This window comes from Lissotriton helveticus, chromosome 12 (genome assembly GCF_964261635.1).
Source record: "Lissotriton helveticus chromosome 12, aLisHel1.1, whole genome shotgun sequence".
NCBI classification, from domain to species: domain Eukaryota; kingdom Metazoa; phylum Chordata; class Amphibia; order Caudata; family Salamandridae; genus Lissotriton; species Lissotriton helveticus.
The window spans coordinates 694,826,115-694,849,126 of NC_136073.1; the positions used below are offsets into that span (position 1 = coordinate 694,826,115).

Sequence of the window (23,012 nt, forward strand, 5' to 3'; positions counted from 1 at the left end):
CATGCCATTGACTTGTCCTGGAGTTCAGAATTTTTGAAGAATCATAGGGAAAGTCCAGAGTGAAGCAGTGGTTAGTAATATAACCAAGCAGTCAAGACTGGTTGTACTAAGAGCCTTTGGCAATGCAGAAGTAACCCGACCCACTAGTACTCTTATGTTGCTAGAAATGGTAATAGTGAGATGGGATACTGCAATAAGACGGAACGACTCAAGGCCCTTGCATATGAATGCGTCTTTGCTGGAGGACCCTGTGTGGTCACAGAGACAGACAGACACGAGTAAAGACTGCTGCAGGTACTTTCCTAACATAAGGGACCAATGGAACATCGTTTGGTATAACAGGTGTAACTTCAATGTGTACTGTGTAAACCATGGCAATGTCTATCAGGCTGGGCAAAAGACCTGCAGATTTTATGTAATTTTAGGAGGCTCTTAGCTGGAAGGCAGGGCTGAACACTTGTTGCCCAAGAGGCATTCAAAGTTCTCAAGACTGAGAAATGGAGTGGCAAGATAATGAATTTGCAGAGGTAATAAAGTAATCATCAAAACTATTGTTAGACAAGGTAAGCAGCTTTTTCTTCGAATGGATACTATAACCTCTTAAGATTTTTAAATTATCCATTAATATTCAACCCGGCTGGATGTAGGAGACATTGATGAGAAACAAAAAAGCGAGCCTATCTGTAGATGTGCTGATAAAGTCAGACCGGTATGTGAATCAAAATTATGTTTTCCAAAACTATGGAGAGAAGACCAAATGGTTCCATTGTGGCGGATTCTTTCCAAAGCACACTAGTTGCTCTACCCCAGATAATGTGTTTAATTATCCATTCGGGTGCAGTCTTGTTAGCAGCTTCATAGCACTCATGGATGCATACTGTATCTATTATTAAAATTACAGATATGGTACAACTGTGGCTTTGGCTGCACTTTTAAACAGCAGCAGATAGCCGTGTTTTAATTTGGTAGTCATCACAGCTGTAATGTGTGCTGTGATGAATCCTTGATGAGCTATAAAGTGAGATATGACAAAAGTGAGAAGGTATGGTTAGCGGGACACTCTTCCTACCAAGGGACAATGCTGAAAGGGGTCCGACAACTCAAATGAATGGAATAACGGCATACTCTCAGCCATTTATTTTTCTAAGTGTCATGGTTGTGAGGATTCCTTCTGTGTCTGCCACCTTTCCCTCTCAAAGTGTCCACCAGCATACAGCATTACTTCGTAGGACTTCCCTTGAATGGGGATTTATAGGACTTGTCAACCACAGCAAGGAAAATGGTCCTGAAGAGTGGGAATGAGATATGACAAGCAATGGGCTGCAGTCTTGTGGAAAGACCAAAGGTATAACTTCCTGATCTGCATTGTGGTTTGACTCTTGAGGGAGATGTACCCTCAGGTAAGCCTAGGTAGAGGTCAGACAGAGGCAACACATGGGTAATGGGATTCAGCAGTGATCCTGCACTAAGCAGATTTAGGTGGATAATACCTGGAACAAGCTATAAAGGGGCAAGCAAAAAAAGAATAGAAAATGATTAAACCATAAGGATATTACTTTGAGGGCACCATTAAACACATGGTGGTACAGTAGAAAAACTGAATGCATCAGTAGTCACCTTTGAGGAGAAAAAAGCTAATATGATACAATAATCGAAGTAGTAAATACAAGAAGTGTTACGTTATGTTATGTTATGTTAATCACACTTGTAGAGCGCACGGTTACCCTGGGGTGTCCTGGCGCTGGGTACTGGCTGCTGGGGAAGACAGGGATGTATGCTACTGGGAGAAGAGCCATGTCTTCAGCCCCTTTCTAAAGGCGAGGAGATCCGTGGCATTCCTGAGATGAAAAGGAAGCTCATTCCATGCCCTAGAGGCACGAGTGATGAAGCTTCTGCCTCCATGGTCAATACAAAATTATTCCCTGATGAGAAAAAATGGGGCTATGGGTTTTAAGATGAAATCTGTAGCATATGTCATTTTGAACACCTATGTTCAAGGGGATTACCCAATGCCAGAGCATTATCCTTTCCATGTACAACCTTAGACAGCAAAATTCCCCACACTTGTTTACATACAATGTGGCATTCCATTGTCTAGCAACACAGGCACCTGGAAACCAGGATAGAAAAGCTGTTAGAGTTGACCTGATCACTCTAAACTCCCATAAACTGATGTGGCAATCTCAATTTGACAGCGGCCAAAGGCAATCGCATTATATAGACACCATTCTACAAAGGACACATTTCTCAATAACTCTAGACTATAAGAGAATAGAGAAGGTGGATAATTTCTTCAGTCTCTGGAACCACAAGGGTCAACAGACGTAGTGGAAGAAAAGTAGCCACTAATCCACCATGATAACCCATTCCCATGAGATAAACGAGTTTCTACATTACATATAATTCTTACCCTATTTGTAAATAATCTTTTTGAGTAGGAACCTGAACATTTTTTTCAACCTGGGCTACAGCCAGCTAGACTGCTCGCTAAATTGTTCAAGGGAGTTTCTTTACCTTTTATTCCTTTAGGATAATGCCACAGAGTAGTAACAATTGTAAATGAAGAATCTCCATTGCCACTATCCTTTTGACCCATGCAAGCATTTCCTTTCAATAAATTAGCATTTTTGGAGAGGACCACCACTTGCCCTGCTCTTAGCAAGGTCTGTCCAGTATCACAATTCATTATTTTTAGTCTACAAATTCTTGCAACCTAAAATATTAATCCAACTGTTTTCACTGGGATGAACCATGATTACAACACCCACAGTGCACCGGGTTGCCGAATAAAGGTCAGGACTGAACAATGGTGTCTCTGAAAGCACAGAGTCACCTGGTAACCGTTGCACATTTAGTTCTGGACTACGACCACAACGTTGGCTCACAAGCCATTTAACTGTGCTGCCTTTTTAGGTATTTTTTCAGCAACATTTTCTGAACATCTTTGTGATTGGGATCTTCTCCTTTACTGCTTTCAAGTACCTTGCTTCATTCTTTGGTCTATGATTAATAATTAGACCAAATTAGTGGCAAACTGAACAGTAACAATCTGTCACCAATTATACATTTGAAATCACTCCACCTAGGAGTATTACATTTGTGAAGCTTTTCATAATAGTCCCAGTTTAAAGTGCTAGATAGGACTTGCATGCCGACCGGATTTTCTCCCATTTCTTAAAGTAGCCTCACCCCTCATGGACCGCCTTCTCCACTTGCAAACACCATTCTATATACTGTTCCCATTCTGTGACTTCTGGAACTGCCTGTGCCCCCCACCACCTGGCTATATTTCGCTTTGCTACTATAAGACCCAGTGCAATTGACAATTTTAAATATATTTTGGTTTTGAGTCCCCACCCCCCCATATGTTCAGCACAAACCGATTGGCTGTTTTAACAACAGGTAGGCCAGTCACATTTTTCATACAGTCTGCTAGCTCTACCCGTAGCACTGCAGCTTCGGGCAGTCCCAATACTATGTGTAAGAAAGAGTCAATCTGGCAACAGATCCTGGAGCACATTTGTGAGGCACTCTTCCCCAGTCTATAAAGGTTTGCTCTGGAGTAGTATGCTCTGTGGAGGATGCGGAGCTGCATTTGCCTGAATCCTGACTTCATAGTGATTTCTCTAGGGCCCCTGAGATCCTCCTCTCGATCCTCCTCCTAGTTTCCAGTCTGTTTTTAGTTTCTGGAGAAAGTCCAGGGACTTCTTGAGCAATTTTCTGTATACGAGTGATGTGACCCCCCACCTAGTCAGGGGCCACATCACTCACAGCAACATGTCTTCCACATGGGCCGTTTCCACTCTGCTGTTGTTAGCTGGTACTCAGTCTTGAGAGTTTTAAAAGGGACAACATCCCCCTTTGCCACAGATCTCCTAGCAGGGAGATACCTATGAGGTCTCGGTCTCACTTTGTGAACCCCTTGAGGGCTCCCACTACTTAAAAGATATCACTGTCCCATAGTAGTTTCTATTCATTGGTTATCCTTCCACCTCAGAAATGCTGTTGCCCCTTTCCAGATCCACACTACTGCTGCCATATGGGCTGGAAATAGCCTCTTATGTTTGTTTCTATACTGTATTGGAGGGGTAGCTTCTTTCTCCCATTACAAGCCTGTGAGCTCTAATGGCTGGTTCTTTGTATGTCACAAACACCCAACCATTTACTATCTCCAATTGGACTGTCCAGTAGTATTGCATGACGTTTACCAGAGCAATGCCCCTACCGTATACTCCCCTAGTTAGTTTATGAAACGCTAGGCACGAGGGATCTCCATTCCATAGCAGGATCATCAGTTCATCCTCGATTTTACGAAAAAGGTGGCCAGCACTGGAAATGGTGTATTTTGGCAAGCATATAGAATTCTTGGCATAATCAACATTTTGCAGAGGGCCGGTCTACCCAGCAATAACAGTGGCAGAGCTTGCCAATGCCTAACATCCCCTTTCAAAAGGTTTAAATGAGTGTAGAGGCTTACCTTATGAAACCAATTGCTATTTTTAGTTACATGGATGCCAAGATATGTAAAGTCATCTTGTGCTAGTGGTAGTGGGAAATCTAGTGGGAGTCTTGGGTCTCCCCGTGAGTGGGTATATCTGGGATGTCCTTATATTTATTTTGTATACTGAGTATTGGCAAAGATTTCAAAATTTCTATAGAATCTGCAGAACTGTGTGTTCAGGATCTGCCACCTATAATAGGATATTGTCTACATACAGGGATTCGCTCTTCCTAGGCTTCCGTACTCAACAGGCCCTAAATGAGTGGGTCTTGTCTGACCCATGCTGCTGGGTGTCAAGGGCAAATGGCATCGGTAAGAGTGGGCATCCTTGCCGTGTGCCCCTTCCCAGCTTGAATGGGTGTGAACATACTCGGTTCACCTCTACCTTCGCCAGGGGCTGCTGGTAGAGGAGTTTCAAACTATTTCATGATGCACGGACCAAAAGGGTTTTAAACAGGTAGGGCCACTCCAGCGTATCAAATGCCATCATAGCGTCCAGCATGAGTACTAGCGTCAGGGTGAAGTCACAAGTAATCCCAAAGTAACCTGTGCTTAACCCTCTGGTAGCTTGGCACAAAAGCTGTGAGGCTCAACTTAGAGGCAATGTGTAAAGTATTTACGCACCACTTCAAATAGTAATAAAGTGAAAACACAACACAGAAAATCCCACACTAATTTAGAAAAATATAGGAAAATGTATTATTGAGAGAAAAATCTAATCAATAGAACTGGAGATATGCAATTTAAAAGATTTACGTGAAGTTAGTGCCTAAAAGCACAAAGCGGCAACTGGGGTTATTTGGTTGCACTGCACCAGGACAACGTTGCAAGTTCAGGCCGGCCGCAATGGAGCGTGGACTAGATACAGGGACCAAGGTAGACCTGCTAAACAAAGTACCTTAAATCCCGGTTGCAGAGCATTGCAAGATTGTGTATTAAGAATGAGTCATGCAGCGTTGGCGGTTCCAAAGAGCTTCGGGCAGGGATGCGAAGTTCTGCGCCTTGGATGCGTTGTGCAGCAGCAGATCCGATGCACAGCTACAAGGCGATGCATTGCACTGTGTTGGCTCTGCCCAAGAGACCACAGCTGGGCTTGTAGAGCACCTTCAAGCCCACTTATAAGGGTCCAACACTGAGGTGCCACTACTTAGGGGGCAAGACTCACAACAGGCAGAGTCCTATGGCTCGGTGCAAAATGGTATGAACCTTTTTTGTTCCCGAGGGTCTGATCAGGAAGCCAACCAACTAGCCCTCGGAGTCACTCTGGTGGTCCTGGGTTCAAGATACAGTCCTTTTCACTCAGGAAGCAAGGTAACAGAGTATCAAGGTAACAGAGTAGCAGGGCAACAGAGTAGCAGTCCTTCTTGTAGGAGAGAGGCATAGCAGTCCTTCGGCGTCTTCAACAGGTCCAGAGATTTACTGAATAGTTGGGTCTGAGGGTCCAATATTTATCCTTGCTGTCAGCTCTGAAGTAGGAGAAGGTTCTAGAGGTTTTCATCCTGAGAGGTGTTTGGAATGTCCTGCCTACCTGCCCAGGTTCCAGCTTGTCTGGGGGCATAAGAGTAGTGTGACACCCTTTATGAGTGTGCTGAGGGACAGCCTTTGTGATGTGTACGTGTGGTATGTGTGAGCTCCTCCCACGTTGTCTCACTGTCTGAAATCAATACACAAAGACCAACTGCCAGCTACACCTAGTCACGTGACCAAGAATACTGGCATTAAATAGTTAGGACAAGACAATGGCAACTTTCTAAAACTGGTTGCACCCAACAGGAGCAGCTTCACAAACTCAGAACCTGGGGCCGTTAAATATTATGAAAACCACAATGGAAACGGAAATCATTTTTTTTACAAATATGTTAACAAAGAAAAAAGAAAAACCGGTGCCCGCAAAAGAAATGTTCAAACAATGAAAGTTAATTTTAAGCCTTTTTCGAAAATTATTTTACAAATAATATGTCAAACAACAAAACAATATACAAACAAACATTTATGCTCGCCATGTTACACTATACAAGCCTATATAGACAATATACAGTGTAAACGGAAAACAATTCTATTGACAAAGGATTTACAATTCCATGAAGATGTGCATATTACAATGGCAATAGAAAGCAGTTAATACCAATTTGGCTGAGATGCGCATACGGTGTTTCGACCCTTGCAACTTATTGGGACCATCATCAGGACAAGGAAATACTTTTTGAGCAACCAGCCAGTCGGAATTGAAACTGACGATGTCAGTCATAAAGCCTCCGACTGAAGGATACTGAATTAGCTTGGTATGGTCCCCAGAGTGTATATCATGGTGATTGTACCTTAGTTTGATATAAGTGAATTACTTAGTCTTGGTTTCTGGGACATTGTATACAGTCTATCTAGTGGTCCTTTATGGCCATTTATGTTAGTACTTGGCCTTTAATTTACTATCACCATTAGTCTGGTATTTTTAACTTCACGGTGCCCTCATATATATTTTCTTACATTTTCAGAATTAAGTCTTGTGGTTGCTCAAAAAGTATTTTCTTGTCCTGGTGAAATAATGAATCAAATTTTAATGTGGTACCAGTTGTCTATACTTACTTTTCCTGGGGGTATTTTTTTTAACATGCAGAGAAAATGGATTTTATGTATTGGAATATTGTAATGGTTTTAACTAACTATACAATAAAGAATTGTTCACTTTCACTTCACTTGTCCTGGTGAAGATCAAATAAGTAGCAGGGGTCGAAACACTGACGACGCACCTCTGGCAAATTGAGATAAAGCATTAACTGCAATCTGTTCCTATTGCAATATGAACAACATCATCGAATTTTAAACCCTGTGTAATAGGATTGTTCTCTTTTTACACTGTATATTGTCTATATATGTTTGTTTAGTGTAATGTGGTGAGCACAAATGTTCATTCGTATATTGTATTGTTGTTTGACATATGTGTAAAATATTTTTTGGGGAAAAACAGTAATTACTTTCATTGTTTGAAAATTTCTTGTGCGAGCACCTGCTTTTCTCCTTTTTGGTTGGCATATTTGTAAAATAATTCTCTCCATAGCCATTGTGGTTTTCATTTTATATAACTTTCTAAAAGTGGCATTTTCAGAGTTGTGACTTAAAATTACCATTTAAGAGATTGTTTTAAATTTTAATTCCTTAGACGCGAAACTCAATATTCCTACTTGCTCTCCATTGAAAGTTACCCAATGTTATCCTAAGGGAGAGGGCGACCTTGCAGTAATGAAAATGAATGTAAGAGTTTTTCACTATCAGGACACGTAAAACATAAAAGTAAATGTCTAGCTTTTTAAATACACTGCACCCTGCCTTATGGGCTGTTTAGGGCCTACCCTATAGGTGACATATGTATTACAAAGGAATTTGTATGCCTGGCAAAAGATTTATTTTGCTTTATAAATAAATAAATAAGTCGAAATGGCAGTTTAAAACTGCACACACAGGGTACAACTGCAAGCCTGAGACATGTTTAAAGGGCTACTTAAGTGGGTGGCACAATGGGTGTTGCAGGCCCACTAGTAGCATTTAATTTATAGGCCCTAGGTATATGTAGTACCACTTTACTAGGAGCTCAAAAGTAAATTAAATGTGCCAATTGGGTTTAAGCCAATTTGCCATGCTCTGGGGTGTGAGTACATACACTTCAGCATTGGACGGCAGTGGTAAAGTGCACAGAGTTCTAAGAGCAACAAAAACAAGATCAGCAAGAATGGAGGAATAAGGCAAAACGTTTTAGGGAAGCCTTCTCTAAGGCTGATCAGTCTAAAAGACAGTCAATCATATTTCAAGCATCAACACAGTATCTTTTCCCTCCCAGACTCTGCTAAAGTGGCTGACTTTCTATTGGCCCAGTATTTATGAATGACTATTCAATTAACTACTTTGTGGACACTCACAAACCAATTTGAGGATAAGCCAGCCTTCAATATACAAGTCGACCAGCTAGTCAAGGCCTGTAACTAGCAACTTCAATGAGCTTGCAAAATCACACTTTCTACACGCCAATAACAGTGCTTAATCACATTTGCTATTCTTTTTAGGGTATAATATGCAAATCTGCTCTACAAGTACCTCCTCTAAGTGTCTACAGTCAAGCTTCAGGCTGTCGAAGAACATGGTAGCCAAGGTGATCCTCGACTTAAGCCCTTAACATACTGCCAACCAGTGTCTTGGAGCAGCAGGTTGAAGACAATCGGCATAGCCTCAATACCCCTCCACATCAAAAGTACTTCTTATCACTCTTCTAAAATTAACTTTAACGGGTTTGTTGTATAAAAAAGGGACTAGGCTTGGGTTGAGTAATGGTTGTTTGGGAGAAAAGTTATGCCTGTTCTCTCCTGATATCAAGTTACCAGTTTTGTGTTTCTTAAAAGAAACACAGAATATGTTCTGGTTCCATTTGTTTTGCCAGAATGGGGTCTGAATTTAGTTCTTTCTTATCTGATAAGACAGAAAAGTTTTACACAGGGTCATCAGAATTGACCAAACAGCTGAGAAACTACCTATGAGGGTCCTTCATTGACAATAGGAGCATAGGTTAACCGCATGCGTGCGGGCGGAATTCCGCCCGTACGCTGGGTTTTTAAAAAGCGCACTTTACGTGACGAGCTGGGCTCGTCATGAGCGTACGAGGAGGCTACGCCATGACGAGCCCAGCTCGTCATGAGCGTCGAAGGGGTTAAAGCCAGAGGATTTCAGCTGTGTCCTTTTCTTTTTAAACAGAGTGAAAAATTGTTGAAACTTGAAAAATGGTGACTATGCATCCATAACGCAGGAAAAAGTATAAGTACTTAACCAGCTCTATATGGCCTATCTATAGCGGCATTGATGTCACCAAAATTAGGACTCACAGATCAATGCTGAAGCAATCTTGGCCCACTTAGCACAGAAGGAAAGTTACTGCGTTTAAGTTTTTTTCAGGATCTAGTCTTGGTGCCTGGCATTCATAGTAAGAAGCTACTGAAAGAGTTCCATTACAATGGAGGAATTAAAGGCCCTTCAACTTCATGCTCCTCTATCGATTCCCTAAGATGGGTAGTTTAAACAATCATGCTCTGAAATGTTTCTCACTTTGCTGAATTCTAAGGAAGATTACCGCTGCTTCGGATAAAACTTAAAAGCATCTCTCCTCAGTCTGATATCCTGATATGAGGTCTTTTCAGAAAGTCTTCATACCTGCGTTTTCCTATCCAACCTTCAGCACCTTGCTACGTTGTCTTCCCAATCTTACCTTTCTTTAATCACACTCTGAAGCAAAGCAAAATATGCATGGGGATGTGATAATCAAACATTAACAGCATTATGCAATAACACTTTTATATGCATCTTCGTACATTTTTGGGTGGATCACAGAAATATTTTCAATTTCAAACCATAATATGCTGGGGGAAGTACATCGTTTTATAATTTAATGCACCTGCAAAGTACCTGTCATATTTGACATCTGTGTTTTCAGATAAACCCTTGGGCTTTTTTTTTTTACGAGCGAGCGTGCCAAGATGCAGGCAGAATGCTGCAGAAATGTGGCAACATCATGTCCACCATAGGCTCTAATGCACTTGTTTTATGGCAGACATGACTGTCTCCACAATTGTAAGCATCCCGTCCACCAAACATTAAATAAGCCCCACAGTTTCTAAAACTGTGTCTGTATTCTACTTCTTCCAAATATTCTTGTTCATCTCTTCACTGTTGGCCGCCATAGGCACCAAAAAATGACAAGTTACCGTACACATATTAAAATAGTGCAAGTAAATACAAGATATTGACATGGGTACCTACCTGAAGTGTGACCCAAGGTTGAGAGCTGGGGCAAAGGGCCTGTCTGTAGTAATAGTGGTCCCTGTTCCGGTGGCCTGCACTTTTATAGTGTAGACATTGCTGTTCTCAATTGCCAGGCTTACTTTGTCCTGAAACTTCAGGGTGTCATCCAGGTTAGCCACTAGAGTCACTTCAACATCAGCCTCTGGGGGAACCACCCCTTCACTGGGCTCAATCCGCCATTGTGAACGACTGCGTACCTAAAACACACAATTGAGTTCATGAGAGAGTTTTGTACAAAAGCACTAGCTAACAAACCACCCCGGGATATGCTGACACATTGCCAACATTGTCTTCATTCTATACTGTTTGAAAACAAGAGCTTATGTTATATAAGACATGACCCCTTACACAGAGAAAATTGAGTGTATGTGCGTGTACCTATAAACAAAAAACAAATATGTGAAAGGGGCACTGAGGTGACAATACAAAGCACTGAAATTCCCCATCATAGTAAGCTAAGAACCCTTAGCACATCCCATGACGTCACAGATGTTGTCAAGTAACATTACAAGTTACATCATCAACATAATCAAAAGTGAGATCCAATATCATAACCAATGACGTCACTGAAGGTGCTAAAAATCCTCCACCAGACAGGACTCAACCGTTGACATGTCCATTTGGCATTGGTTGCAAAGCCTAGCCTGTGGCCAGGCGCTGTGCTCAACATCCATTCCCCTACACACCGATGCCCTCCAGATTCTCGGTTTGTGACCTAGCCTTAATAGCAAATGTTATTGTAGCTGCATTAATGGCAGCAAATAGAAGGCCCTGTAAGGAATATGGAAGAGAAAGGGTGTTGCAATTACAGTTGTTAGCAATAAAAATCTTCAGAGACATTAACTGCAAATAGAATTTATTTGTTTATTTATTTATTCAAAGTTTTATATAGCGCGAACAAGATCTTTACAGATATCAGAGCGCTTCACAGAGACAGGGGTAGGGGCAATAGAACTGAACAGACATAATGGGTTCAGTATAATAGTCACTAACATAATAAGATAAAAAATAATGTACAGAAAACATACAGATATACAATCAGGTAACAAATAATATAAGACGGCGCAAGTCATTGATCCCGCTACAATAGAGTTCAGGTAACCATTGGATGTAGGGATGGCTTATACCAATTTCTTAGGATAGAGAGAACACGGGGTGGGGGCATTGGGACGGTGATTCAACAAACTAAAGTGTATCATATATTGGTCGGCAGTAGGAGAGTAGCATAGTGGTGTCACAATCAAGTAAGAATATAGTGCCAAGAAACAATCAGGTGATCAATAATAAAAAGCGATGCAGAGTCTCTGATCCAACATCTATAAAGTTCAGGAGATCTTGGCCAGAAGGATGGTTTTCACCTCTTTCTTGAAGAGTGCAGTGGAGGAGATGAGCCTGGTTTCAGGAGGGAGCGCATTCCAGATCCTGGGTGCCATTCCTGAGAAGGAGCGCTTGTATGTTTTTTCTTTCCGGAATCTACGAGGTTTCAGGAGTAGATTTTTTGTACTTCTATTGGATCTCGAACCTCCTGATATAGACAGCTTTTGAGCGAGGTAGTTGGGTGCCTTGTGGTGCACGGCCGAGTGTGTCATAACGGCAATTTTTAGCTGTATTGTGGCTTCAAGAGGCAGCCATTTTAGAGATTTTAAGTCTGAGGATATATGCGAATGTTTTCTTGAGCCAGTAATGAGTCTTGGCTTTTGCAGTCTGGTCTGCCCTGTTCCCATGATGCACTGGGCCAGGGACAGACTAATTTGCATACAGCCAGGTTCTGAAACTGGGATGGTGCAATGAGCTAAAAAACGGTGTTGGATCTAGCCCTGATCTCTTGACTGGGTGAGAGTACTCTGCTTAATTCAGAGACTCTGTCCATCACCACCCCTTGTTGTAAATTATTTTGTCCACCCTAAGCGTGGAAGGGTATACTCAGATGTGAGTCCCTTGCTCATTGCACCATCAGGATTCAAACAAGCCGGGCCGAAGACGCCTGAAATGGCAGAAACCGGTCCCCGGAAGCTTGTTTCCTTCCCAGTGTAAGAATTGGCTTTTGCAGTCTGGTCTGCCCTGTTCCCATGATGCACTGGGCCAGGGACAGACTAATTTGCATACAGCCAGGTTCTGAAACTGGGATGGTGCAATGAGCTAAAAAACGGTGTTGGATCTAGCCCTGATCTCTTGACTGGGTGAGAGTACTCTGCTTAATTCAGAGACTCTGTCCATCACCAACCCTTGTTGTAAATTATTTTGTCCACCCTAAGCGTGGAAGGGTATACTCAGATGTGAGTCCCTTGCTCATTGCACCATCAGGATTCAAGCAAGCCGGGCCGAAGACGCCTGAAATGGCAGAAACCGGTCCCCGGAAGCTTGTTTCCTTCCCAGTGTAAGAATTGGCTTTTGCAGTCTGGTCTGCCCTGTTCCCATGATGCACTGGGCCAGGGACAGACTAATTTGCATACAGCCAGGTTCTGAAACTGGGATGGTGCAATGAGCTAAAAAACGGTGTTGGATCTAGCCCTGATCTCTTGACTGGGTGAGAGTACTCTGCTTAATTCAGAGACTCTGTCCATCACCACCCCTTGTTGTAAATTATTTTGTCCACCCTAAGCGTGGAAGGGTATACTCAGATGTGAGTCCCTTGCTCATTGCACCATCAGGATTCAAGCAAGCCGGGCCGAAGACGCCTGAAATGGCAGAAACCGGTCCCCGGAAGCTTGTTTCCTTCCCAGTGTAAGAATTGGCTTTTGCAGTCTGGTCTGCCCTGTTCCCATGATGCACTGGGCCAGGGACAGACTAATTTGCATACAGCCAGGTTCTGAAACTGGGATGGTGCAATGAGCTAAAAAACGGTGTTGGATCTAGCCCTGATCTCTTGACTGGGTGAGAGTACTCTGCTTAATTCAGAGACTCTGTCCATCACCACCCCTTGTTGTAAATTATTTTGTCCACCCTAAGCGTGGAAGGGTATACTCAGATGTGAGTCCCTTGCTCATTGCACCATCAGGATTCAAGCAAGCCGGGCCGAAGACGCCTGAAATGGCAGAAACCGGTCCCCGGAAGCTTGTTTCCTTCCCAGTGTAAGAATTGGCTTTTGCAGTCTGGTCTGCCCTGTTCCCATGATGCACTGGGCCAGGGACAGACTAATTTGCATACAGCCAGGTTCTGAAACTGGGATGGTGCAATGAGCTAAAAAACGGTGTTGGATCTAACCCTGATCTCTTGACTGGGTGAGAGTACTCTGCTTAATTCAGAGACTCTGTCCATCACCACCCCTTGTTGTAAATTATTTTGTCCACCCTAAGCGTGGAAGGGTATACTCAGATGTGAGTCCCTTGCTCATTGCACCATCAGGATTCAAGCAAGCCGGGCCGAAGACGCCTGAAATGGCAGAAACCGGTCCCCGGAAGCTTGTTTCCTTCCCAGTGTAAGAATTGGCTTTTGCAGTCTGGTCTGCCCTGTTCCCATGATGCACTGGGCCAGGGACAGACTAATTTGCATACAGCCAGGTTCTGAAACTGGGATGGTGCAATGAGCTAAAAAACGGTGTTGGATCTAGCCCTGATCTCTTGACTGGGTGAGAGTACTCTGCTTAATTCAGAGACTCTGTCCATCACCACCCCTTGTTGTAAATTATTTTGTCCACCCTAAGCGTGGAAGGGTATACTCAGATGTGAGTCCCTTGCTCATTGCACCATCAGGATTCAAGCAAGCCGGGCCGAAGACGCCTGAAATGGCAGAAACCGGTCCCCGGAAGCTTGTTTCCTTCCCAGTGTAAGAATTGGCTTTTGCAGTCTGGTCTGCCCTGTTCCCATGATGCACTGGGCCAGGGACAGACTAATTTGCATACAGCCAGGTTCTGAAACTGGGATGGTGCAATGAGCTAAAAAACGGTGTTGGATCTAGCCCTGATCTCTTGACTGGGTGAGAGTACTCTGCTTAATTCAGAGACTCTGTCCATCACCACCCCTTGTTGTAAATTATTTTGTCCACCCTAAGCGTGGAAGGGTATACTCAGATGTGAGTCCCTTGCTCATTGCACCATCAGGATTCAAGCAAGCCGGGCCGAAGACGCCTGAAATGGCAGAAACCGGTCCCCAGAAGCTTGTTTCCTTCCCAGTGTAAGAATTGGCTTTTGCAGTCTGGTCTGCCCTGTTCCCATGATGCACTGGGCCAGGGACAGACTAATTTGCATACAGCCAGGTTCTGAAACTGGGATGGTGCAATGAGCTAAAAAACGGTGTTGGATCTAGCCCTGATCTCTTGACTGGGCGAGAGTACTCTGCTTAATTCAGAGACTCTGTCCATCACCACCCCTTGTTGTAAATTATTTTGTCCACCCTAAGCGTGGAAGGGTATACTCAGATGTGAGTCCCTTGCTCATTGCACCATCAGGATTCAAGCAAGCCGGGCCGAAGACGCCTGAAATGGCAGAAACCGGTCCCCGGAAGCTTGTTTCCTTCCCAGTGTAAGAATTGGCTTTTGCAGTCTGGTCTGCCCTGTTCCCATGATGCACTGGGCCAGGGACAGACTAATTTGCATACAGCCAGGTTCTGAAACTGGGATGGTGCAATGAGCTAAAAAACGGTGTTGGATCTAGCCCTGATCTCTTGACTGGGTGAGAGTACTCTGCTTAATTCAGAGACTCTGTCCATCACCACCCCTTGTTGTAAATTATTTTGTCCACCCTAAGCGTGGAAGGGTATACTCAGATGTGAGTCCCTTGCTCATTGCACCATCAGGATTCAAGCAAGCCGGGCCGAAGACGCCTGAAATGGCAGAAACCGGTCCCCGGAAGCTTGTTTCCTTCCCAGTGTAAGAATTGGCTTTTGCAGTCTGGTCTGCCCTGTTCCCATGATGCACTGGGCCAGGGACAGACTAATTTGCATACAGCCAGGTTCTGAAACTGGGATGGTGCAATGAGCTAAAAAACGGTGTTGGATCTAGCCCTGATCTCTTGACTGGGTGAGAGTACTCTGCTTAATTCAGAGACTCTGTCCATCACCACCCCTTGTTGTAAATTATTTTGTCCACCCTAAGCGTGGAAGGGTATACTCAGATGTGAGTCCCTTGCTCATTGCACCATCAGGATTCAAGCAAGCCGGGCCGAAGACGCCTGAAATGGCAGAAACCGGTCCCCGGAAGCTTGTTTCCTTCCCAGTGTAAGAATTGGCTTTTGCAGTCTGGTCTGCCCTGTTCCCATGATGCACTGGGCCAGGGACAGACTAATTTGCATACAGCCAGGTTCTGAAACTGGGATGGTGCAATGAGCTAAAAAACGGTGTTGGATCTAGCCCTGATCTCTTGACTGGGTGAGAGTACTCTGCTTAATTCAGAGACTCTGTCCATCACCACCCCTTGTTGTAAATTATTTTGTCCACCCTAAGCGTGGAAGGGTATACTCAGATGTGAGTCCCTTGCTCATTGCACCATCAGGATTCAAGCAAGCCGGGCCGAAGACGCCTGAAATGGCAGAAACCGGTCCCCGGAAGCTTGTTTCCTTCCCAGTGTAAGAATTGGCTTTTGCAGTCTGGTCTGCCCTGTTCCCATGATGCACTGGGCCAGGGACAGACTAATTTGCATACAGCCAGGTTCTGAAACTGGGATGGTGCAATGAGCTAAAAAACGGTGTTGGATCTAGCCCTGATCTCTTGACTGGGTGAGAGTACTCTGCTTAATTCAGAGACTCTGTCCATCACCACCCCTTGTTGTAAATGTTTTTGTCCACCCTAAGCGTGGAAGGGTATACTCAGATGTGAGTCCCTTGCTCATTGCACCATCAGGATTCAAGCAAGCCGGGCCGAAGACGCCTGAAATGGCAGAAACCGGTCCCCGGAAGCTTGTTTCCTTCCCAGTGTAAGAATTGGCTTTTGCAGTCTGGTCTGCCCTGTTCCCATGATGCACTGGGCCAGGGACAGACTAATTTGCATACAGCCAGGTTCTGAAACTGGGATGGTGCAATGAGCTAAAAAACGGTGTTGGATCTAGCCCTGATCTCTTGACTGGGTGAGAGTACTCTGCTTAATTCAGAGACTCTGTCCATCACCACCCCTTGTTGTAAATTATTTTGTCCACCCTAAGCGTGGAAGGGTATACTCAGATGTGAGTCCCTTGCTCATTGCACCATCAGGATTCAAGCAAGCCGGGCCGAAGACGCCTGAAATGGCAGAAACCGGTCCCCGGAAGCTTGTTTCCTTCCCAGTGTAAGAATTGGCTTTTGCAGTCTGGTCTGCCCTGTTCCCATGATGCACTGGGCCAGGGACAGACTAATTTGCATACAGCCAGGTTCTGAAACTGGGATGGTGCAATGAGCTAAAAAACGGTGTTGGATCTAGCCCTGATCTCTTGACTGGGTGAGAGTACTCTGCTTAATTCAGAGACTCTGTCCATCACCACCCCTTGTTGTAAATTATTTTGTCCACCCTAAGCGTGGAAGGGTATACTCAGATGTGAGTCCCTTGCTCATTGCACCATCAGGATTCAAGCAAGCCGGGCCGAAGACGCCTGAAATGGCAGAAACCGGTCCCCAGAAGCTTGTTTCCTTCCCAGTGTAAGAATTGGCTTTTGCAGTCTGGTCTGCCCTGTTCCCATGATGCACTGGGCCAGGGACAGACTAATTTGCATACAGCCAGGTTCTGAAACTGGGATGGTGCAATGAGCTAAAAAACGGTGTTGGATCTAGCCCTGATCTCTTGACTGGGCGAGAGTACTCTGCTTAATTCAGAGACTCTGTCCATCACCACCCCTTGTTGTAAATTATTTTGTCCACCCTAAGCGTGGAAGGGTATACTCAGATGTGAGTCCCTTGCTCATTGCACCATCAGGATTCAAGCAAGCCGGGCCGAAGACGCCTGAAATGGCAGAAACCGGTCCCCGGAAGCTTGTTTCCTTCCCAGTGTAAGAATTGGCTTTTGCAGTCTGGTCTGCCCTGTTCCCATGATGCACTGGGCCAGGGACAGACTAATTTGCATACAGCCAGGTTCTGAAACTGGGATGGTGCAATGAGCTAAAAAACGGTGTTGGATCTAGCCCTGATCTCTTGACTGGGTGAGAGTACTCTGCTTAATTCAGAGACTCTGTCCATCACCACCCCTTGTTGTAAATTATTTTGTCCACCCTAAGCGTGGAAGGGTATACTCAGATGTGAGTCCCTTGCTCATTGCACCATCAGGATTCAAGCAAGCCGGGCCGAAGACGCCTGAAATGGCAGAAACCGGTCCCCGGAAGCTTGTTTCCTTCCCAGTGTAAGAATTGGCTTTTGCAGTCTGGTCTGCCCTGTTCCCATGATGCACTGGGCCAGGGACAGACTAATTTGCATACAGCCAGGTTCTGAAACTGGGATGGTGCAATGAGCTAAAAAACGGTGTTGGATCTAGCCCTGATCTCTTGACTGGGTGAGAGTACTCTGCTTAATTCAGAGACTCTGTCCATCACCACCCCTTGTTGTAAATTATTTTGTCCACCCTAAGCGTGGAAGGGTATACTCAGATGTGAGTCCCTTGCTCATTGCACCATCAGGATTCAAGCAAGCCGGGCCGAAGACGCCTGAAATGGCAGAAACCGGTCCCCGGAAGCTTGTTTCCTTCCCAGTGTAAGAATTGGCTTTTGCAGTCTGGTCTGCCCTGTTCCCATGATGCACTGGGCCAGGGACAGACTAATTTGCATACAGCCAGGTTCTGAAACTGGGATGGTGCAATGAGCTAAAAAACGGTGTTGGATCTAGCCCTGATCTCTTGACTGGGTGAGAGTACTCTGCTTAATTCAGAGACTCTGTCCATCACCACCCCTTGTTGTAAATTATTTTGTCCACCCTAAGCGTGGAAGGGTATACTCAGATGTGAGTCCCTTGCTCATTGCACCATCAGGATTCAAGCAAGCCGGGCCGAAGACGCCTGAAATGGCAGAAACCGGTCCCCGGAAGCTTGTTTCCTTCCCAGTGTAAGAATTGGCTTTTGCAGTCTGGTCTGCCCTGTTCCCATGATGCACTGGGCCAGGGACAGACTAATTTGCATACAGCCAGGTTCTGAAACTGGGATGGTGCAATGAGCTAAAAAACGGTGTTGGATCTAGCCCTGATCTCTTGACTGGGTGAGAGTACTCTGCTTAATTCAGAGACTCTGTCCATCACCACCCCTTGTTGTAAATTATTTTGTCCACCCTAAGCGTGGAAGGGTATACTCAGATGTGAGTCCCTTGCTCATTGCACCATCAGGATTCAAGCAAGCCGGGCCGAAGACGCCTGAAATGGCAGAAACCGGTCCCCGGAAGCTTGTTTCCTTCCCAGTGTAAGAATTGGCTTTTGCAGTCTGGTCTGCCCTGTTCCCATGATGCACTGGGCCAGGGACAGACTAATTTGCATACAGCCAGGTTCTGAAACTGGGATGGTGCAATGAGCTAAAAAACGGTGTTGGATCTAGCCCTGATCTCTTGACTGGGTGAGAGTACTCTGCTTAATTCAGAGACTCTGTCCATCACCACCCCTTGTTGTAAATTATTTTGTCCACCCTAAGCGTGGAAGGGTATATTCAGATGTGAGTCCCTTGCTCATTGCACCATCAGGATTCAAGCAAGCCGGGCCGAAGACGCCTGAAATGGCAGAAACCGGTCCCCGGAAGCTTGTTTCCTTCCCAGTGTAAGAATTGGCTTTTGCAGTCTGGTCTGCCCTGTTCCCATGATGCACTGGGCCAGGGACAGACTAATTTGCATACAGCCAGGTTCTGAAACTGGGATGGTGCAATGAGCTAAAAAACGGTGTTGGATCTAGCCCTGATCTCTTGACTGGGTGAGAGTACTCTGCTTAATTCAGAGACTCTGTCCATCACCACCCCTTGTTGTAAATTATTTTGTCCACCCTAAGCGTGGAAGGGTATACTCAGATGTGAGTCCCTTGCTCATTGCACCATCAGGATTCAAGCAAGCCGGGCCGAAGACGCCTGAAATGGCAGAAACCGGTCCCCGGAAGCTTGTTTCCTTCCCAGTGTAAGAATTGGCTTTTGCAGTCTGGTCTGCCCTGTTCCCAAGATGCACTGGGCCAGGGACAGACTAATTTGCATACAGCCAGGTTCTGAAACTGGGATGGTGCAATGAGCTAAAAAACGGTGTTGGATCTAGCCCTGATCTCTTGACTGGGTGAGAGTACTCTGCTTAATTCAGAGACTCTGTCCATCACCACCCCTTGTTGTAAATTATTTTGTCCACCCTAAGCATGGAAGGGTATACTCAGATGTGAGTCCCTTGCTCATTGCACCATCAGGATTCAAGCAAGCCGGGCCGAAGACGCCTGAAATGGCAGAAACCGGTCCCCGGAAGCTTGTTTCCTTCCCAGTGTAAGAATTGGCTTTTGCAGTCTGGTCTGCCCTGTTCCCATGATGCACTGGGCCAGGGACAGACTAATTTGCATACAGCCAGGTTCTGAAACTGGGATGGTGCAATGAGCTAAAAAACGGTGTTGGATCTAGCCCTGATCTCTTGACTGGGTGAGAGTACTCTGCTTAATTCAGAGACTCTGTCCATCACCACCCCTTGTTGTAAATTAGTAATGAGTCTCGCGGCAGCGTTCAGGGAGGCTCTTAGGGGTGCTGTTGTGGATAGCGGGAGTCCGCTGAGGGCCACAATTCCATAATCTATGCGAGGGATGATTAAAGCTTGTACAGCAGTTTGGAAGTCTTTGGCTGGGAGGAAGAGTTTAAGTTTCCTCAGTGTGTTGATTTGGAAATTAGCTCCTTTTGTGGCTTTGCTAACGTGCTGTTGCATGTTGAGCTTGGCGTCGAGTGTGATGCCTAAGGATTTCGCAGAATCCACGATGGTCGGTTGGACATGGAGTGCTGTTAGGTTATTGAGCCAGGTTTGGGTGGTGGTAATTTTCGTCGGAGGTGAAATGAGTAGGAACTCAGTTTTCAGAGCATTTAGTTTGAGGTGATTATCGGCCAACCAAGATTGAGTATTACTAAGTGTGGAATTCAGAAGTTTGATATCTTCCGGGGATCGTAGCTTTAGGTAAAGTTGTGTGTCATCGGCGTACATATGGAATTGAACATTGGATGCTTGGAGCAAGGCGGCGAGCGGTTCCATGACGAGGTTGAACAGTGTGGGGGAGAGGGAAGATCCTTGCGGAACACCTAGATCTGCTGGCACAGGTGTAGATAGCACATTGTCGATCTTGAACTTCTGAGACCGGTTATGAAGGAAGAAGGTAAACCATTTGAGAACAGTTCCCGATAGACCCATTCTAGTGCTTAGCAGCTCCAGTAAGTTCTCATGTTTGACCGTGTCAAATGCTGAAGAGAGTTCAAGAAGGATGAGGAGGCAGGACTCATTGCGATCAAGGATTTGGAGGGCGTCATCAATTATGTGTGTCATAGCTGTTTCCGTGCTATGTTTCGCTCGGAAGCCTGATTGATGAGGATTGAGGAGGTCAAATTGATCAATGTGTTTTGTTAGTTGGAGTTGGACACATTTTTCCAGCAGTTTGGCCAGGGTGGGGATATTGGTGATAGGGCGGTAATTGTTCAGGTCAGACGGGTCAGCTGTAGGTTTCTTGAGAATAGGCGTGACTTGCCCCACCTTGAGGGAGTCTGGGATGAGACCTTGTTGAAGGGAGCTGTTGATGATTTTGGTCCAAAGTGGGAGGAGCAGGGGGATGAAGTCTTTTACAGCATTAGCAGGTAGGGGGTCTATGAGGTGATTAGAGGGCTTCAAGGTGCAGAGCAGTTTGTGTATTGCTTCTTCCGAGTAGGTGTCGAAGGACAACCATGATGCATGATTTTTAGGTTGAGTGTTAGACATTCTGGTGTGGCTCGGGAATCGGCTTACATCCATGATGAGGTAATTTCTTATGTTGTCGGTCTTTAGCTCAAAGAAAGCAGAGAAGGCTTCACAATGTGGGGTGTCGCTTGTTGTGCTGTTTGATTGTAAGGGTTGTGACTTTGTTTGAGTTTTGATTAGTTCGAACAGCTTTTTTGGCCTGTTTTTAGCTTGGTCCAGCTGGCGGCTAAAGAAGTCAGACTTTGCGCGCTTTATTTTCCTAAAGTAGGCATTTCTCTTGTTCTTAAGCGTTTTGAGATGCAGTGATGAGGGGTCGGATCTCCAGGTGCGCTCTGCCATTCGCATAGCACGCCTGTCATCATTGAGTCTGCCGTCATACCAAGGGTTAGAGATCTTGGTGGAGACTCTCTTCAGTTGCAATGGGGCGACTTCGTTGACTATTGAATTCATAGAGTCAAGGTAGTGATTGGTCAGTGATAGAACATCCGAGGCACCTGAAGGGGGAAGGAGGAGACTGCCGATGTGGGGAGGCAGGGTATTGGGGTTAAGATTCTTCATGTCCCTTTTCCAGGTCTTGGATTTGTTAGGTTGAGCCGGGTTAAGTTTAACTTTTTCGTTGATAAAGAAGGTGATAATGTGGTGGTCTGACCAATCACAGGGTTGGATCGACTCCAGTTGGGTAGAGACCTCTTCGGCGATGATGAGATCGAGTATCAAGCCTTTGTCGTGTGTTGGTCTATCGCATATTTGGGTGAGGTCAAGCGCATTAAGGAAAGTTTTGAGACTATTCACCACTGCGTCTTTCTGATCATTCCAGTGGAGATTAAAGTCACCCAGGTAGACTTGGGTGGTCTGCCGACCGGCATTGGATGTGATCGTGTCCATGAATTGTTGAGTGAATGTGAGGTTGTCACCAGGCGGGTGATAGATGAGATGTAAAGCACAAACTTGTTTGCCCTCGCTGGTGATATCGAGGCAGAGGAGTTCACAGGAAGTAAGGGGGGGGGAGGTGGCTTTAGTAACGGAGAGGTTGCTCCTAAAAATGCATGCAATTCCCCCGCCCGTCTTGCCAGGAGGCCTGTCCAGTCTAATGATGTGATAATTGGGGGGGACTAGTATGTCCATTATCGGTGTAGAGGCTTCAGTAAGCCAAGTTTCAGTCAGAATGGCTAGGTCCAGATCCATTGTTGAGACGAGGTCAGCGATGTCGGAGGAGTGTCTCTGGGCCGATCTGCAATTGAGTAGGATGCATTTGAGTTTGGGAGTGAGAAGGGTGGTCGAGCCCTCTAGAGAGAGGGACACTTTTCTGAGGTTGTTAGGGACGGAACCTCTGTTGCTAAAGGTTGGGAGCCTCAGGGGATTTGTGAGAATTGTGGGTATGGGGATGTGTGTGATGGCTATGTGTTTTACCGGACCTGGGCCATAAGAGCGAAGGAGGGAGCATAAGTCGCGGTCCGACAGGGAGTTGAGGACACGACGGGGGTGGTGGGAGTTATTGCGAGCGGGGATAGTCGGCCAGCGCGGGGGTCGTTGAAGGCGAGGGTATGTGGGGAGGGTGCGTCGTTTGTAGGGTAGTGGAATGGTGGGAGGTTGACTGGGCTGTGAGAAGAGAAGTTCTTTGATTGCGTGGAGATCTTTTTTGACTTGTAGGAGATCCTCTTTGACTTGTTGGAGGGTGGATAACGTCAAGTCCAGAGGTGTATTGGGGATGGGGTTGGTGATGAGAGCCGTTGGCGAGTGGTTGAGTAGTGAGCTGGAAAGCGAGCAGGGTACCGAGGGGGGGGGATATGCTAGCGTTATTGGAGTGTTCTACGGTGATATTGGGTGGGATGGCATTCGATGTGTGGGAGAATTTGTGGGCGAGGGGTGTGGGTGAGGTAGGGGGAAGGTGGGAGGCATAGGTAGAGACGTCGGACGG

The 23,012-nt window shown here is 45.5% G+C and overlaps 1 protein-coding gene across 2 annotated transcripts in view; it reads right to left on the reverse strand.

The window, feature by feature from the left end:
- The window catches only part of HYDIN (HYDIN axonemal central pair apparatus protein), a 3,619,565-nt gene that overhangs the window by 2,755,383 nt on the left and 841,170 nt on the right, over positions 1 to 23,012 (reverse strand). For both annotated transcript variants that reach the window (XM_078670948.1, XM_078670947.1), the window contains exon 19: positions 10,298 to 10,536. In XM_078670948.1, the coding sequence (XP_078527074.1) occupies positions 10,298 to 10,536 (239 nt within the window). The remainder of the gene's footprint in view (positions 1 to 10,297; positions 10,537 to 23,012) is intronic.